The sequence below is a fragment of the Phyllostomus discolor genome, chromosome 1 (assembly GCF_004126475.2).
Source record: "Phyllostomus discolor isolate MPI-MPIP mPhyDis1 chromosome 1, mPhyDis1.pri.v3, whole genome shotgun sequence".
NCBI classification, from domain to species: domain Eukaryota; kingdom Metazoa; phylum Chordata; class Mammalia; order Chiroptera; family Phyllostomidae; genus Phyllostomus; species Phyllostomus discolor.
This window is the reverse complement of record NC_040903.2, coordinates 87,721,696-87,740,700: the sequence shown is the minus strand read 5'-3', so window position 1 is coordinate 87,740,700 and position 19,005 is coordinate 87,721,696. Positions and strand designations below refer to the sequence as shown.

Below are 19,005 nucleotides of genomic sequence, written 5' to 3'. Positions count from 1 at the left end.
AGCTGCCCTAATGTTCAGTGGGTTGACTTTTTTCCTAAAGATGTTTTCTTAATTTTAATGAAATTACTATTTGTTAGCCTCTTGCCACATTAAGGTAATCTCAAATGAGCCTTATACACACAACCACCAAAGTAAAGCAGTAGAAGAGGTAAGGAGGGTTAAACACACATCCTAAAAAAAGACTTCAAATTATATTCAAAATCATTTTAGCAAATAGTTCCATATTTTTTCTGCTTTTTTCCCTCCTCCTTCTTCCTCACCTGTTCTGACTGGTCAAAAGTTGGGTTTGGGTTGTTTTGGGGGACAGGTTGCTTCTTTTCCAGACATGTTTTGTGGGAATGAAAGAGGCTGGTACAGGGAGGGGTGGGAGGAATGAAATTTCACTGATTAGGGCAAGTTCCTCACTCGACATTTTGTACAGTTGAAATATGCTTATAATAAATGCCAAGGAGTTAAGCAAGATTTAGAAATACATACCTTAGATAATGACACACTCTCTATTTGACTAAATTTTAGTCAGCTCTCTAAGTCCTCTAAGCCTCAGCCTTGTATCTGTTCTTGGGGGGTTGGGGGGGACTACACTACCCAGGTTCAGCAAGAATCCTGTTAAGTCAGTTTAGAGAGATGCCCCATCCTTGATATCTGATCAGCCTGACCCACCTTCAGCAAAAATCCTGTTAGGTCTGTTTAACGAAATTCCATCTTAGAAATTTTCCATGCATTGCCCCTGCCCCCTGTCCTGCCTCTTGGCTATAAATCTCCACTTGTCCTTGTTGTATTCAAAATTTAGCCTCGTTCTATAATGAGGCCCCTCTTCCCTATTGCAATACATAGTTCTTAAATAAAATATGTTTTTATTGCTTTAATTACTGTTTGGCTCTAGTTTTCTTTAACAATACCAAGTACAATAACCACATAATTATACTTCATATCACATAAATTCTTTCAACAAACATTCATCATTGAATCATAAAAGTCAGGGTATATCACTGATGGGAAAAGTGGAAAGTGAGGGGAGCAGGAGGTTGACACCCAGAAAGAACATCAGTGGCCCTCCCTCACCCTCAGGGCACAGGTTCCAAGACCCCTGGCAGATGCCCGAAACCTCGGATAATACCCTACTTTATAGATACTATGTTTTTTCCATACATACACAACTACGATAAATTTTGCTTTATAAATTAGACACACTAAGAGATTAAGAACAACTAATGATAAAATAGAACAATTTATAACTGCATATTGCAATAAAAATTATGTGAATGTAGACTCATCCAGCAAGCTAACAAGAATTTCTTTTTCCTTCCTCACAATTTTGCATATAGAAGATTCATCTTACCATGGATCTTAGCAACCTCGGCATACAATTTTTTTCTTCCCTTATTAAGTCAAAAACCTTTACCTTTTCATTTAAAGGAAGCACTCTATGGCCCTCAGCCATATCTGAACTGCTAGCATCACTACTCTTGCACTTTGAGGCCATTATTAAGTAGAATAGAAGTTCCTTGAACATGGGCACCCCAACGCATGACAGCTGATCTGATAACCAAGAAGGCTACTAAGTGAATAATGGACAGGGAGTGTGCAGATATGCCAGGCAAAATGAAGCAAACTGAAGTTTTGCCACCCTCAAAACAGGGCCTTTTGGGATATTGATCTTAAACTAGTTATTAAGAAATAGAAGACTCAGAAAGAACCTTTGACCCTCCCCTTTTCCTGCCAACGAGGCTCAGATAGAAAGGCCTGCTTCAGGAAGGGACTCGGGATGTTCGCCTTCCCCTGATTTGAACCGAGTGCAGTACAGGGGAGAGCTTCAGGTGAGGCCTGACGCTGCGTCAGCCCCTGGGGGCTGTCATTTCTGGGCTGCCTGGCAGGAATTTGCCTATCATGTATGTTCCATTCTTCCTCAGTTACCTGTGAATTGACCATTTTGACTTTTAAAATCTAAGATCTAGTTCCCTCCTTTTCTCATTGTCCAAAATGACATTATATCCCTGGTTTTCCCCACTGTCTTTTGAATTTTATGCTAATGTGAATTCTCTATGTGTACATATTAAAAATTTATTTTCTCCTGCTAATCTGCTATATGTTGTTTGAATTATTATACTGGCCAGACAAACTTAAAAGGTAAGAATCAAAGTATATTTTCAGCCACCACAAAAGGGAGGGTTCATGTCCCAGGCAGGATGGAATGGGTTGTCAGGGGACTTCATTATGCTACTTGGACTGGTGCACAAGCTAAAATTTATAAATCATTTATTTCTGGAACTTTCCATTTAATATTTTTGGACCCCAGATGACAACAGGTAACTGACACTGTGGATAAGGTGGGGACTACTGGAATACAAAGATAAACAAGCATACTGCTTTCCATCAAAAAACCTAAATAATTATGGCAGAAATAAATCAGATACAGTAGCTATAAGACTGGAGAGTAAGTGATAAACTCACAACAGGCATAATGATAAAGAACTATCAAGAGCTCAAATAAGGGAAAAATAGCATGCAGAGGAAACCGTCAAAAACTATTCTGAGGCTAGAACTCTGGGAAAGTGGGAAGAGGATGTTACTGGCATGATTAAGGAACCCAGGAAGAGAAACACATGGAGGATGGTGGTCAGTTTGGTTTTAGACATTTTAGGTTGCAAAAGCTGTGGGACACCAAATGGAAATGCTGAGTGGGCTTTGTCTGAGAAAGGCAGAGGCCAGGCACAGGGGCATGGCTCCCTTCTGTAAGGAGGTAACAGCTGAGTGCAAGTGAGGACACTACCAGGAGAGAGTACAGAAGGGAGGGAGACATTTCAGGAAGACATAGATAGGGTGGGGGGAAAGGAGGTTTACAGTTGTGTGTACACAAAACAGAGTTTATGCTTTTATCATGACTTATTATTTTATTATTTTTCATATAAGTAGATGTAAACCAACTTTTGCTCCACCATGTATAATCTGGACAAAAGCAAGGAAAGGGAGCCAGAGAATGAGACAGTGAGATAAGCCCAAAACATAAGAAATAACCTAGGCCGGTAAAATGTAGGCAATATCCATGGTTTTTTGCCTGCCCAAGACCAGTCTGCACCATCCAGTAGCAGATCCCTTAGTGCATGGGAGCCTTGTACGCAGGTTAAGTGGGGCTGCCCAAGAAACAAATGAGCTAGACCTGTCCACTCTCTGGCAGAGCTATTGAAGAAGTCTTTATCTATGAGGATTGTTCTAAGTCTAGGGTCTCCTTTGTCCATTTTTTTTCTACCACATGAAAGAAGGTGAACTCTAAGTAGAGGTTTCCAATTCCATAACTCGTTCCCTGGACATAGCTGTGCCTAAAGCTGGTTCCGCCCTTGAGTTTCTGTGAGTTATTTGAGTCAATGAATTCTTTTTTTGACTTAAGCAATGTAGAGTTGTTTCTTTCACATTCAAATGAAAGAGTCCTGATTGATATATAAGTAAAAAACATTTTAAAGCTAACAAATGAATGCATCATCTAGAATCTATGAAAAAACAAAAAGATAAGTTTTTCTAATGTTAAAACCTTCTCCATTCTTCTTCCTTTTCTCAATACATGGGTTGTTTTCTCTACTTGGCTGTCTTGTCAAAGGTCACCCATTAAATAATACAAAACAATAGGGCCATCTGATCCTGTGCCCATTATGCCAACGCCTTCACACCACACCAGAAATGAAACATCATCCCATTCAAAAGTCACCCCAGAAGTGGTTTCAAATTCTGTTTTGCCATATACTGTGCTTCTGTGGAAGCTGAGCAGTTCACGTTCCCAATAAGGACACTGCTGGGTGTGGCTGTGTCCTCTCGTGTGGAGGTGCAGGGAAGGAGAAAATGCACCTCATAATGCATTTAGACTTGGTGACAATCAAAATTGGAGTAAAACAGCAAATCTAGTCAGTTTTCTAGGTTGTCAATTAACTGAGCTACATACTTTAAATTATATTATAAAGCCTCTAGCCAGAGGAGGAAACAGGGTTGAAATCCAAGTCTGAAAGTACCCATCTACCCTCTTTGCTTTAGAGACTTCTCTACCCTGCTCTGTCACATCTGTTGTTTGTCAGCAAGAACCACAACTACCTTCTGGAATCTGCCATCCTTTCCCCAGGAAATGATGGGCCTCCTGTACTTTGAAGAAGAATCCACCCAAAGTTTTTATCTAATTTGCTATCAGAGAAGCCAGTTCCACTTTGCCCTCGCTCTCATTCATTTATTCATTCATCGAGCACAGGTTGCTCCCATCTCCTCTGGCCTAGGTAGTCTGATAAGTACTGAAACTAAGATATAGTCCATCTCCAATATACTCACTGTTTAGTAGACAAAACATAAAGATACAAAACAGATGATTATAATACAATATGGTAAGGAAAATAATAAAGATAAGTGTAAGGTGTTGTGAAGGAAGAGGCAAGAGGTCAGGGAAGGCTTCCTGAAGGAGGAGATATATGAGTGCTGAGTCTAAAATGTTGGTTCAATGCTTCTCATGGCTAGAGAGATAAGATATAAGCCACAAAAACTAAGGCTGAAATCAGTAATGCAAGTAAGTATGTGATTAGTTGACAAATATTATAAACAACAGTCATAAGAATTCTAGGAAGCACAGAAAAGCTATATGCTTAACATATATAATCTCTCCTAATCCCCACATCAACTACTAAAGTAAATATTAGGAAAAATCTGGGACAAAGAAAGCATACCTTAGGAAAAAGTAAATCGTTCAATATTAAACAATTTATAAGTATTAAAGACAGAATTCAAACCAGTGTCATCTTATGTCATCTGACTTCTAAGCCAATGGTCTTGCTGCTATACCCCCATATTTTGGTGGATTGAACAATGAAAAGAATACAGGTAGTGAAAGAGATAATCATTTAGACCCTGGCAAGGCACGTAGTTGTTGCCGCTGTTAGTGACTTGAGTCATACAGTTAAATTACTCTTAGGCCATATTGAGCATCCCAGTGAAAGAGAAACTTCAAAAACAATTAAAACAATGGTCAATTCCAACATCAGTCAAGTTTTCTCACCATGGTGAGAATTAAAGAATGCAAGATGGCTGTGATTTTTTTGCTCCCCAGCAAGCCATTCTGTCCATCACCAAAGCAGAAATATCCGGCAGACACAACCACCACATTCAAGCAGCAGACACCTGGGCACAGCCTGGCACGACACCCTCCGCCACAGGCCCATGGCTGCCGACACTGCTGCGAAGGACCCCGTAACGGGATCATCAAACCGAGAATATCTGGGGGGTAACACCTTAAATATTTGGTTTCCCTATCAACGTTGCTTTAAACTCAGTATTGCTAAAGGTCAAGTGGAAAAGCCAGCTTCTTGATTGATCCATCTGCACTGCCATCACATGAGACCTGTACTACTGATCATAGGTTGTCAGGACTGTATTAAGAGGAGGAAAAGGTAAAAATCCAAAATAATTATTTCATGAGAAAGAAATCTCTGGAATCCTGGAGAGCATACCTACCTTAGAATTTCCTAATGCTAATATTAATAATATAATATCTTGTGCCTGGCACACAGTAAGACTCGGTAAATACTTGTTAAATGAATGGATGAGTAAATGAACAAATGAACCCCTCAACTTGTCTTGAAAGTATCTTTCAAAACCAATGCAAAACTAGTTTAAGATTATAGTAGCAACCTAAACAAAATTATGAAAAAGCAAAAGAAGTACAAAAAGTGTAGTCTGTTCACACAAGAGTGTTTCAAATGTGGACTAGCCAAAGATCACAAGAGAGCAATTTAAGTATTTAAATTTCAGAAGTTTAACAATTGAGAGGCCACTTCTGGCACTGAAAAGTGCCAGACATTTATCCCTTTTGGGGTGAGTGAACAATGTCACGAAACTGGTGACTTAAATGCTTCACACCAGCAACAGGAGTATTCAAAGCAGGAGTGAGTGAGGACATCACTTTGAGGCTTGTTACTGATACAAAATGAACCCCTAACGCCAGTGACAAGGAGCCAGAGCACCACTTCCAAAATCTCCTTGATATTGTGCAACATATCTATACACTGAATCACCTTCTGTTTTACCAAACTTCTCTTGAATGTTTCCACTCTTAATTGTCTCTTCAAAGTTTATATTATTTCACCAAGATAAATCATAATTTTCTAAGGTTTGAGAAAAGAACATTCTTAAAAACCAATCTCTACATTTAACAGGTGGCTAATCAAGTGATCCCAACACTGTTTCCTAAGATTCATTTTCCCAGCTTTCCTTCAGACTCCTAACACTGCTCACTGAAGCCACTCTGGGGCTGGTGCATTCTCACCCACAATGCACACACACACGTGCATGCACACACATGCACACTCACATTCACCCTCAAAACTCTTCCTTGGAGGAGACAAAAAGTGCCTTTCTGATACATGCTTTAAGGAGAAAGATGCCGTGTCTTATGATACATTGTTAAGGGAAACAGGATTATTACGAAACAATATGGATAGAATGACACCACGACTATAAATATGGTTAGATAAAATCTAGAGGATGTGCTTCAAAATGTTAACAGTATTTATCTCAGGGTGATAAAATCATGGGTGATTTTTATTTTTTCTGTTCTGCTCCTCTATTTTGCCCAAGTTTTAGACAATATACACCTATTCTCGTTTCATTTAGAAAAATAAAGTTAAATCATAGGAAGGGAGTGTTAAATCTCTTGGTTCCTCCAAACATGATGAAGAAAAGTTGGAATTAGTGCTTAATTTTACTAAAGAAAACAGAAATTTTAAAGCTAGTATATGCTTTTAAAAAGAGGTTTACAAAGTTTTCTGATGTCACCATAGCTATTGACAAGTTTCTTAGCCTTATTCCATTCCATATTCAGTTTCTCAAGGCTCTCTCACCCCTAAAAGCATGACATGGTGACAGAGCAGATACTCAGTCAGGATTCTTGACTTCCCAACCCTGACCTGCTGCCAAGTGGCCACAGCCACCCTGCTCTCTCCACAGGCCTTCTCCTGTTTGCAGGGAAGACCAAAGGGCCTGTAAAGCCTTGCACTCACCAGGGACCTCCGACTCAGTGCCTCCGGGGATAAGGTGTGGAAGGCACGCCTCTTCACCTCAGGGCTGGGGCAGATGCCACAAGGACTGAGCTCATCCCTCAGAGCTGCCTCATCACTGCATACAAGGAATGGCCTTGTCCATCACAGGCCCAACTATGTAACAATCCTTCAGCACACAGGTTCTCAAAGTGTGGTCACGGGATCCCTGAGGGTTACCAGGACCCTGCTAGAGAATATGCAGGGTCAGTATTCGTTTCAAAATAATAGAGACTGCATTTTCCTTTCTCACTCTTATTCTTTTATGAGTAAACAATGGATTTCTCCAGAAGCTGTATGGCATATGTCACAATGGAGTGAATGCAGAGGCATTAATGAGACTCTAATAAACCAGATATTAAAGAGAGTTGCAAAAATTAGAACAATGCCATTCTTTTCACTAATTATTTTGTCAGGGAAGGAGTTATTTTCATTTTTAAAATGTTAACATGGTGCGGATTTATTAATGTTGTTTTTAATAAATATTTTTAATTTTCTCCACATTCATTTCTATAATTATAAATATCAATAGATATGAACCACATATACTAAAGTTGTTTGGTGTCCTCAGTAATTTTCAGGCGTGAGTACAAAAGGGTCCTGATTCCCAAAGGTTTGGTCTAACTCCTAAGAGCGACACACAAATAGACCCTTGTATGCCACCTACCTGATAAGTCAGGAGCTTTAATCAGTCATATCTAAGACACATCCCATCCAGTTCAACCTACACGCCCACAGGACAGTTCCTACAGAAACACTGCCACTGTCACTCCTCTGCTCAGACTGCCCCCAACACACATGCACACACGCAAACTTCTTTCTGCCAAGAGTGTAAAGTCCTAACTCTGAAGAACCTCAGTTATCTGTCTTCAATATTCCACTCCCTTCACCCTTCTCCAGAGCATACTTGAACACTCTATCTTAACCACACAGTTCCAGTAAGTCTTGTGTTTCACGGTCATTGTGACTTTGCATGGTCCCTGACCCCCACCTAGAGTCCTGATATGCCTCTGCTCAAAGTTTCTGGCTCCTATCTGTCCTACACGGGCCCACACCTCCTCTGCTTCCCACTGCTATGCTCGCCCCTTCTTCTCCAGACTCCTGCACAAAAGGCATTTATTTGTTTAGCACTCATTGTATCCTTTAGCGTATGATCACCTGTTTGTAAAAATGGATACCTCTTTAGTAAGACCATGAACATCTAAAGAGAATAGACTTTTCCTTTTAATGTTTCTGAACTCTAAACAAAGCATCAGACAAGATTAGCAGAAGATTTTGATGGAGAAAGGATGGTGTTAATGAGCTCCATTTGGGGCAGGCTTAGACCTATTGAGCTGGGGAAGGGAGAGAGACATCAGTGGGTGATAGGGTGTACAAAGCTGAACCTCACAAGAAATACCTGAACCAGGCCAACCTATTTAGAAAATGTCCAAAGAGAGGTACTAACCACAGCCCAGGAGTGACTGAAGCTGGGCAGATAGTGTGTAAAATTAAAAGAAAGGGGACTTGAGATAGAACCCTAAAAAACACCAATATTTGAAGGGTGAGCAAAGGACATTGAAATTGAAAAGTAGCCACCAGAGAGGTAAGGAAAAGGAGGTAGCATAGTTACAGGCAAGAAAATTATGTGTTTCAGGCAGGACATGTCCAATACCATCAAAATTAACAGCGAGGTAAGGCCTGAGAAACGCCCATTGTACTTAGCAATTAAACCTTCTTATGAAGGTTTGGGGTGACATCCTGTAGAGTAATTTCAAGAAAGTGCTGGGGTCCAAGCCACGCCATAGTATGTTCAGGAGTGACTGGAAGTGAGGAAACAAATAGGAATTCATATATTTCCATCTCCCAGTTATACGCAGAAAATGAGGCACATAGGCCATGAGAGAGATACTCAGTGGATTCACAGCACGGGGGCCCCACTAACACAGCCTCTGTCTAAAACCAGCACAAGGGGAAAGGACCAAGGATTCAAAATTGGAACCCTTGCTCTCCCAGACAAATTGGGGCACGTGGTGACCTTTGCCAAATGACTTATTTGGGCCTCAGTTTCTGGAGATACTGACATGTCCTATTTCTCTCACAATACAGTTTTTAGTATCAAATGTCAATAATCAGAAAATAATATTGTAAGGCTGAAAAACCAATCAGGTTTTAGAGCTAGCCCTGACTATTGCAGAGACAGCTTCATCAGGGAAAATTACTATAATATTTTTTCTGGTTTTATTGAAACAAAAGGAATATCAGCAGAGAACACCTTCTTTGCTTTCAAATGACTGTACAATTCTCGGTGGCTTCAAGAAACTGCCATGAGTTCTGCCTTGACATTCAGGCATTTGCACAACAGAGGAGGCATGCAGCTTCTTAGAAAATAAACCAGCCCCTTTGTGGGACGATAGCCTTCAGCTTGAGGAGCAATAGCAGAAAGAGCATAGGTTTGGTTTTGTTCTATTTAATTATTTTTTAATTTTTTAATTTTATTTTTCAATTAAAGTTTACATTCAATGTTATTTTGAATTAGCATAGTGTTTAGACAACCATATACTTTACAAAGCAATCCCCCACTCCAGTGCCCACCTGGCACCATACGTAGTTGTTACAATACTACTGACTATATTCCCTGTGCTGTGCTTTACATCCCTGTGACTATTTTGTAACTACCAATCTGTACTTCTTAATCCCTTCACCTTTTTCGCCAGATCCCCAAAACCCCCTCCCCTCTGGCAACCATTAGTCTGTTCTCTGCACTTTCGAGTTTGTTTCTATTTTGTTTTTTCATTTATTTTGGGTTTAAGGCTCCAGATTCAAGTCCCACCTTCTCAAAAAGAGCACAGGTTCTGAAGTCCCACCACCCTGGAGTGGAATCCTCGCTCTGCAGCTTCTGGGCTATGACTTTGCACGAGGTATAACCTCGCTGAGACTGGGCTGCCCTGTGGGAGTTCGTGTACTCACCCTGGGAGGTCAGAAGGGTGACTGGGGTGGTGTATAAGAAAGCACAGAGCACAATGCCTGGCTCATGATCAGTGCACCGTAAACGTTAGCTATCATTCCTGTTAGGCCAGGACCTGCTTCCTCTGCTAATGGGAAGGCCCTTCCCAGAATATTTGCTTACAAGGCATTCATCCCAAGATCAGAACCAGAGCCAGTGTCTAGCTTTTCTCATTAGTATGTGTAGGTGTAGAACATACCTAGATTCTGAGAAGCCCACTCCTAAAGAAAACTATATAGCGCAATGTGATTTGATAAACAAACTCAATTACCTGGTGTCAATAATATGCATCTATTAACAAACGGGCCTGTGTGTTTTGTAGCATGTACATGTGTGTCCACATATATGTGTGTGTGTATGTCTGTGAATATATATATATATACACATATATCATGCACAGACCACTTTCTCCAGTGTTACACAATCAGCAATGCAGCTCTTCACAGGCACGATAAAGGCAGATTTACACTCTACACTGCCAGAAGAGAGAGCAAATTCATTGGTAGAGTCCTTCTAGGATAATAGTGAGAACAAGACTGAATGTTTTAACACTAGACATGGTGTTTCTCTCATATCTGAAGGCTATCCATAGAAGAAAGAAGTTGATTAATACACATTTCTCCAAGAAAACGTTAAGAACTAGGAAAGCTATTGTTGCCAAAATATTTTCTCTGAAAAAAAAATTCATCATATAAGAAAAAATAAAAGAAAATTTCATTCTCTAAGAGAGAACTCATGTAAGTCACATGAATATCCATGTTATGATTAGTAGTAGAAATACATTTGGAACCAGCGGATGTTCAATCAATAAATACTTTAAAAACTGAACAAGAGAGGCAGAACTCTCCAAAAGGAGAACTGAGTGATTTGTAACTCTTCCGTGAGCCATTTGCCAAAAGGATCCCTTACCCTTCTAAACGAGTAGCACCTGCTATCAATAGTATTCATTGAACAATTAATCACATACAGCCTTGTAAGATGTTTCATAATATTTTTTCAGTGATTACTTAACTACAGCAGTTTGGCCTTGCATACTTTTCTCAAGTTGCCATTTTATTTTCTAATTAAAGTATAAGCTCTCTGAGCACAAGGACCCATCGTCATCGGTGTAGTTTCTACAGTCAGCACTGTCCTCTTGATGCGACTACACAATGGAACTAGAGAAACAGATGATGATTAGTAGCTTCCACCCACATTTCAAAATCTGAGGTAACAGTTGTTCTGGCTACAGAGGGTATAATTTTCTAGCCCACAGTTCAAAACATCTACTATAGTACATGTTTAGGATTGCCTGAGGTTCTACCACTTGTGTGACATTAGGCAAGTTACTCAGCCTCTTTGAATCTCATTTTCTCATGTGCAAAATGAAGATAACAATGGTACATTTATCCTAAAATTGTGTTGCATATCAGATATGATAACACAAATAAACTGGTTGAAAGTTATGTCACACAGAAAAAGACCAATAATCTCTTGCTATAATTATTATGTTATGCACGAAGAGTCCAGGTGACTCCTAGGTAGTGGGTAAAGGTGCAGGCTTGGGAGTTCGATATGGAAAGAATGAAGGCCATTTTCCTACACAGATCCCAATCGTGCCTGACACGGAGGCAAACTGAGCTCCCGACATCTATATAGACAGAGATTGAAACAAAACCAACTCCATCTCTGGATCCGGATTTTGTTTCATTTTTAAGTGCCATGCTGTGACATTTGACCAAATGCACTGTCTTTAGCAAGCGTATCAAAGCTTTCTGGGTGATGATGTTCTTTGTTCCATAAAATGTAGCCATAAATATTTTTGTTAGTAACAGCTGAAATGGCATAACAACTAAGATAAATATCAAACTGGTAATAGTATCAATTATGAGCAATCATCTATCATAATACCACCAAGAGGTACTGGCCCTGGCACTATGGCATTCTCTGTCCCTTTGTCTTGTCAATTATTAGTACCTGAATTATACTATTTTTTTAAAAAGTACAGCAGCAGGGGTCTGTTAGTGAAGACTAATTTGCACAAACTGCAGGGTCATCTTTGCTTCTCCAAACTTTTCCTAAGTAAATGGCCCTTTAATAAGTTCTGTTATATTCCATGGAGTAGCCTGCTTTGTTTTATGGTCTGCAGTTACCTTCCCCTATGGTGGCCATTACACCTTTTCCCCACCATCAGACATCATCATAGTGAAATGCTTTATGTGTATCCCTCATGTTCCCAAAACGTCTTGGAAACAATGATTGCAGTATACACAGTCAACCTAAATGAGAATGATATAACAGATCAGAACAGGTCCGTTGTCCTGAAGAAAAAATGACCGAAGGCCTAAGTATAACCTCAGCTTTCTGTCCCACCTTTCTGTCCCACACTTCTAGTTTCTCACCTGAACAAGCAGTCTGGAAGGCATTCCTAGAAGGTGTATCCTCACCATTTCCCAGAACATAAAGACAAAAAAAGACCAGATGCTCTTTCTCTGCTCTGTTAATGGTCAGTGCTTCCCCAAACCTCTCTCATCTAATCCACCATCACTCCCACCCCAGGAAAAAGTACAGTAGACAACAACAAGCTATACACACGGTGTACGTGTAATACCCCAACTCGCACACATGCACACCTTCTGTTTGCTACATACTATTAGCCTGGCCATCCACTAAAATAAGCCGAGAATTACCTCACTGCCTCTCCCTCTGGCATCATCAGGCCAGAAGCTAGTGAAGAAGATCTAACAACAGTTAAATGACAACAGCAGGCAAAAGACTGAAGGAAAAAGTATTTACTTAGGGCTCTTTTGCCTACTCTTTAGCCATGCCTTCTCTGCTTGGAGAAGGCAGAGCCTTTATGCCAACTCCTACTGTCTCCAGGCCCAAGCAATCATTACATCTCACTCATGCAAACCACTGCAATTTCCTCCTTAGTTCGCACCCTGACCCACTCCAACACTTTTCATACTCTCATGAAGATAAATTTTCTGAAAACTCAAGTGTGATCCCATTCCACTTTCATTTGTAATTCTTTAATTAGACATATCATTCTATCATGCATTATAGTTGTATGTGCCTGTCATGCCTCCTCTGATAAAGTCATGTGAGAGCCAAATTATCTTACTCATTTTAAGCAATTTTCATTCATTCATTCAAAAAATATATAATGAGTACATGTTATGTACCAGGAAATACACCAGCCCCTAGAGAGAAAAGTTAGGTCATTCCCTTTAATTTGTTTAAAATCATAGAGGTAAGGAAATAGGGAGGCTTCCACTATATAAACAAAAAGTTGTAATACATACTAATTTTTTTACATATTGTAATATAATTGCAACATATGTTAGAATTGCAAAGGCACTAATTCATATAGGATCACATAGAAGAGGTTCTTACTAAACCCTTGAGCAGACCAAGAAAGGCTTCTCAGTAAAAGTAATGTCTAAACTAATACCTGAAGCATAAGCAGGTATATATGGAAAACCAGGAACTATAGGCAGTCCATTAAGACTGGAGTAGTGGCAAAGGAGAAGGCTTGAGAAATATACAGGGACCAGATCATGAAAGGGCTAAGCCACATTAAAACATTTGAAATTTATCTTGAAAAAACTTGCTTTACTAAGATGAGTGATATGATCAGATTTGTACCTTAAAATGACCACTCTAATTCGAGTACAGTAGTCACTCAACATATTTGTTAAATACAGGAATAGTTAAGTGTCATTAGCATAATAAGAAAACATGTCGGTTATTCAAAAAGAGAGAAAATAGGCTATCAGTGCTGGCTGTGATGCCCTGGAAAGGCTTTATGCAGAAGTAGTGGCAAAGGAGAGCCGGACAGTTAAAAGTATAGCATTTTGATAGGGCAATTCAAGGAAAAGCAGGACATTCCAGTTGGAAACATGAAGCATGCAAGGAAGATAACAAGCTAAGAAGTGGTTGAATAAAATATAGGTGAATTCACAGAAGAGCAAACCGTTCCATTTAGTGAGTCTGGGTGGGTAAACTGTTCAATGTCAACCTTAAGGTGCAGAGCCTTGAATGCCAGGCTCAAGATCTAGACTTCATCAGCAGAGCAGCTTTGAAAAAAGACAGGCATATTCCAAGTATTGCCTTAGGAAGATTGAATACGAATTAAAAGAGGTGTACAAACAAGGTGCAGGCAAGCAAGTGAAAAAGAACAAAAGATGCAGGAAATATGCTACAAGCTATGTATGGAAAGAAAAAAGAGCATTAAGAGAGAGAAGCAAAGTGTGAAGTTGAGAGATGGTGTGAAACAAAGGTTGCCTCACAGGCCAACCTACCACAGCCTGTCCCACTTTTGGCCTTCTGATTTATTCTAATTAGTTTGGTATGATAATTTGGAGAACGAGGATATCCTTTTTTACTGAGCTATTTAATCGGCATCTACAGTAAGAACTTAGAGTGAGTGTTTTGAAGAGGAAATGAAGAGAAAATCTGAAGAGAAAGAACTTCTGAATAAACAAGCACTGAGGCCATTTAAATGGCCTAAATTAATTGCCCAACGTATGCATTCAGTTGGGGCTTCCTTGTGTATTCTATGGAACTCCCGACACAGATCAGACTGACACCCCATCACCTCCCAGACCCACTGAACTAAAAGAGCTCCCTCTTCTCACTGCTTGAGTCTCTGTTTCTACCTGCTCTTTGTACCCACACAGCCATGAAGCAAAACAATAAGCTCAATTGTTCTATTGTCATCAGTTTGAAGTTAGGTCACTTTGGTCCCCCAAAGCAACAAGTTAATTTAATAGTACTTAGGAATACTTTAAGAATATCAGAACACCTTCCAAATTCTCTACCAAACATCCAGAATACAGTAGTCTATAACCTGAAAAAAGCTGACCTAAGAAATATCAAAGCCCTTATCCAAAGGATCAATGTCATTTGTAAATAGATCTCAGAGAAAATTCAATAAATCATTGATTCATAGAAATAAGTTCTATTTTCTGGGCCTTTTTCAAGGTCAAAAAATCAAGCTGCTCACAACAAGCCCATACATTGTTTATTCTACTTTGTTACAGGTGAGGGAACTCCAGTTGCAGTCTTTAAAGTATGCAGGTATTAATGGCCCTAAATTTTGCTCCAAATTGGGTGGTTTCCTGCTAGCAAATTAATAGATTCTTCTGGAATCTATTTCATTTGTTGTCATCTTGTTTGATGATTGTTGTTTTCATCAGGACTTTTTAGAACATCAAATTGTTGTTTGTTAGGCCTGGCTCAATGATAAGTCGTCCTTGGCTTCCCTCTATTTCCAAAGTAATTATGGGCTTCTTCCTGTCTCTTTTTGATGCCCACAGAGGCCGCAATGAATGTAGTTAAATATCCAAATACGAGAATGAGAAGCAAGGTGTCAACATATATATAATTTATCAATTGAGGGATCCTACTTATAAAAGGGGAAACGTATTGCTAATAAACTTAACCAATTTTTCAAAATAATTTACACATATTTTCCAGTGTCTTGGCCAAGGAGTGGCTCAGGGATCTTTTGTCTCTTTATAATTTGTCAGCACCTCCAGACACTGCAAGGTAAAAAGATAACGTAAGTGCAAACAATGTGTGGGCTACAGATTTGCAGCTGCAAGTCCAACCCCAAGCTTCTTTCCAAGCACATGACCACTCCTACTCCTACCTAGAAATACCTTAGTCAGCTCAGCTGTTTCCCCTACTTAAAGAGATTGCAACTAGACAGAAAATACTTAGGACGTTGTTTGCTTTGTTTTCTTTTCCAAAATATCAGTATATAATATGTGGGAATTTCAGTTTTGCCAACATATTTCTTAGACATTAAATCAAATGTTTAATGAAATCATGCCAGAGCTAAAACTGCAGTTTATTAAAGAACCTGAAGAAGTGAAACACAAAACCCTCCCTTCTAGTTAAAGGGAGGTCACCCTCTGATACCCCACTGCATCAGAATTTCTCCTTGAGTATAGTATGTTTGGATTGGGGTGAGATATTTCTAACAAAAAGAACATCCACCTATCTATAATGTCCTTAGGAAGGGGTCCATCTGGTTCAAGTTTCCCGGATGGTAATCTAAGGTCAAGATACATTAGAAGATGCTAAATTTCCAAGAGTGGAGTATAGCATGCAGCATTCCGCAAACATCTTGGACCACAAAAAATTTTTGTAACACAAACTAACATGGACCAGAAATGAAGAACAATATGGAAAATGCCGCTTACTGCTCATCATCAGTTCTCTCTGGAACAAGAACAGAAGGGGAAAACGTCACGCACTGAGTTAGCACTTTCAAACAGTGGGGAGGAGTTTGGGGAGGATGCAGAGAGCACACTTTGCCTACTCCAGAATTCTAAGAAATAAAATATGTCTTATGTAAATAACAATCTAGAATATCCGTTTTGAAATTTACTAACAGGTATAATCTTAATTGTTCTATGTACAATAAGTCCCTTCGGCTCTAAATGCCTTGTGTAACGTACACAGGAGAGGCAGAACCACGTTACATCTCCTTGGGAGCTGTTACCCACAAAGCAGCTGTCAACAAGGACGGCAGGCGAGCAGCTCGTTATTTTTGCTAGGCAGATTTAAGTACGCCATTCCTACCTTTAAAACACACACAAGAAAAAGCAAAAAATGAAAACCTGCATTTCCTAAGGTGCTTCCCGCCTTAACTACTTCATAAACTTTTCTATAAAATCTCATATTCGCAAGCGTCTGATAGCTCAGTTCATCCGGCATAAAGTTGCAATTTCTGACTTCCTGAATCCCCACCAGCCCTTTCACCCCGGCTAAGGAGCCCGGTCCGGTGACAATCAAGTGCCACCAGTCACTACCTCATACTCCAAAAACGAAAAGAAATCCTTTCCCCAGCACTTTCCCGTTCAGGTACAAACCGGCGTCTAAGGACAGCCACAGCACGAGAGCGCCTGGGACGCGCGCCCACCTGGTTGAAGTGCAGCTGCGCGAGCTGCGGGGCGCCCTCCGTGGAGGCGGCTCCCAGCAGCTGAAGCAGGTGCCCGAGCTGCGCCGCCGAAAGGCTCCGATTCGCGCCGAACACGCTCAGCACGTCTTCGCTGAAGGCAAGCCCGGGCCCCGCCGTAGCCCCTCCGAGGCCCGCCGCCGCCAGCAGCAAGATCCCGGCCACCGCCTGGCCGGGGGCCATCCTGGCCGGGACTGTCCCGTGCGGGCCCAAAGCTGGCTGAAGCGCACGCAGACTGGCCCAGCGCACCGGCGTAGGTGCCCAAGAGCGCGTGGTTCAGGCGTCGGCACCCGGCCGAATCAGCGGTGGCACGGGTCGCCCCTGGTCCTCCGGCGCCTTCGAAAGAGCAGCAGCCGGCGATCTGCGGAGCATTGAAGTGGCGGTGCAGCCGAGGGTGGGGAGCGATAGGCAGAGCAGGCGCCTGGTCCTCCTGGAGAGCCTGGGATAAAGAGGACAAAGGAGGAAAGATAAAGGCCAAGGGGTCACCCGCCGGCCGGACCCGGAGCACTTTGTGGCCGGAGCCCTCGAAAGCCCGGCCGGGCATGGGACCAACTGCCCCATAGCCGGGTTTGCAAACGTCCCAGGATTTGCTTACAGTGTGGTGACACAGGCTCCTCCCGGATATAAAGCTCTAAACCACCACCAGTTCTTAAGAATTAAAACTGCACTCGCTGTGGAACCCCATCTCCTCTTCCTGTCTTTTTGCCGAATTCCCGCTGAGCAAATTTAAAAGGAACAAGACAAGCCATCCCTTTCGGCGTCCTGGGGTTTGAGAGCCTAAATGGGACCTTTCCTATCCCAGATCTCTGTTGTAAGCTAGCTTGGAGGAAGGACTAGGTTAGACTGCTAACCTCTCACCTCGCTTGTCTGCCTGTTTGTTTCGGTCCAGCCCTGCACCCTTTCAGATAAGAGGAGGATGACCCTGTCCCCGCCTCTGCAGCACGTGGTGACACACTCCCCCTCCCGCCTGAACTCCCGCGTGCGTCCACGCCGGGGCGCCCGGCCGCTGGCCTTCCCTCCTCTCGCGCGCATTCCCAGCCTCCGCGCTCTGCCGGCTCTCCATCCCTTCCCCTCCCCCCACTCCAGGGGGTTACCTTAATGACACCTCCACGTCAGTGACTCCTAGCCTTCTCTCTGCTCTCCGCGGTCTCTTTGTTACCTCGATGAAACCGGCTTCCTGGAATAGAGTCTGGAAACCCTTGCATTGTCTCAGGTATTAGAAAGAACTTTTTTTTTTTGGTCTTCTTAAACTCAAGGGAGAAAAAGGAAACGAAATCTGTAGCGTGGTGGTAGACTCACTGAGCCAGCACTGCCCAAACCGGCCCTTCCTGACGCCGCACGGGATATCCGCAGATTAAAATGAATGTTTGTTCAGATGAGGATTCAAGAAAAGCTGATTTAGGTATAAAGTCAACAAGTTTGTGTCAAGTGAATGTGGTGTTTGGGATCAAAGGTTGTGTCTGGTGGAAATAATTGTCCAGAAATAAAGTGAAACCATGATCCACTGTTACATGCCAGAGAACAATAAGAATCCAAAGTGGTGTAGATGAAATGTTCAAATAGCTGTCCATCTTGTGCGAGACATTCACACACACACACACACACACACACAATGTTCTTGCCTTTCATAGGTTAAGTTCACAGCCTCCTAAAACAACACATTTCAAAAAAACAAACACTAAATCCAAACTAGGACAAGGATATGGAGGAGAAAGAATTTCATCTCGCACAAGAACTTAAACCCAGGAAGAAAAAGATGAGAGAAAATTTGAGAGAATGAGGATCCAGGTGGACATAACTGAAGGGATACCATATGCAGAGGGTTTAACTGCATTCTGACTACAGAGGACAGAAGGCAGCAGCAAAAGGGCAAACTTACCAAGGAAGGTTTCTACAGAACATCAGCACAACTGCTTTGGGGAGCAGTGAGTCCCCATTTTTAAAAATGACTCAAACCCAGGGGTATATGGTAGAAAGATTCCTGCCTTGGAAGGAGAAGAGCAAAATTATCT

At 41.4% G+C, this 19,005-nt stretch overlaps 1 protein-coding gene across 1 annotated transcript in view; it reads right to left on the bottom strand.

Annotated features, from left to right (window-relative positions):
- SLC39A8 (solute carrier family 39 member 8) overlaps positions 1 to 17,880 on the bottom strand; it is a 69,609-nt gene extending 51,729 nt beyond the window's left edge. Inside the window, exons 1-2 of the mRNA XM_028506920.2 lie at positions 17,589 to 17,880; positions 16,958 to 17,432 (exon numbers count right to left, since the gene is read on the bottom strand). Coding sequence (XP_028362721.1) covers positions 16,958 to 17,176 — 219 coding nt within the window. The 5' untranslated portion in view covers positions 17,177 to 17,432; positions 17,589 to 17,880. The remainder of the gene's footprint in view (positions 1 to 16,957; positions 17,433 to 17,588) is intronic.
- Positions 17,881 to 19,005: the final 1,125 nt, after the last annotated feature.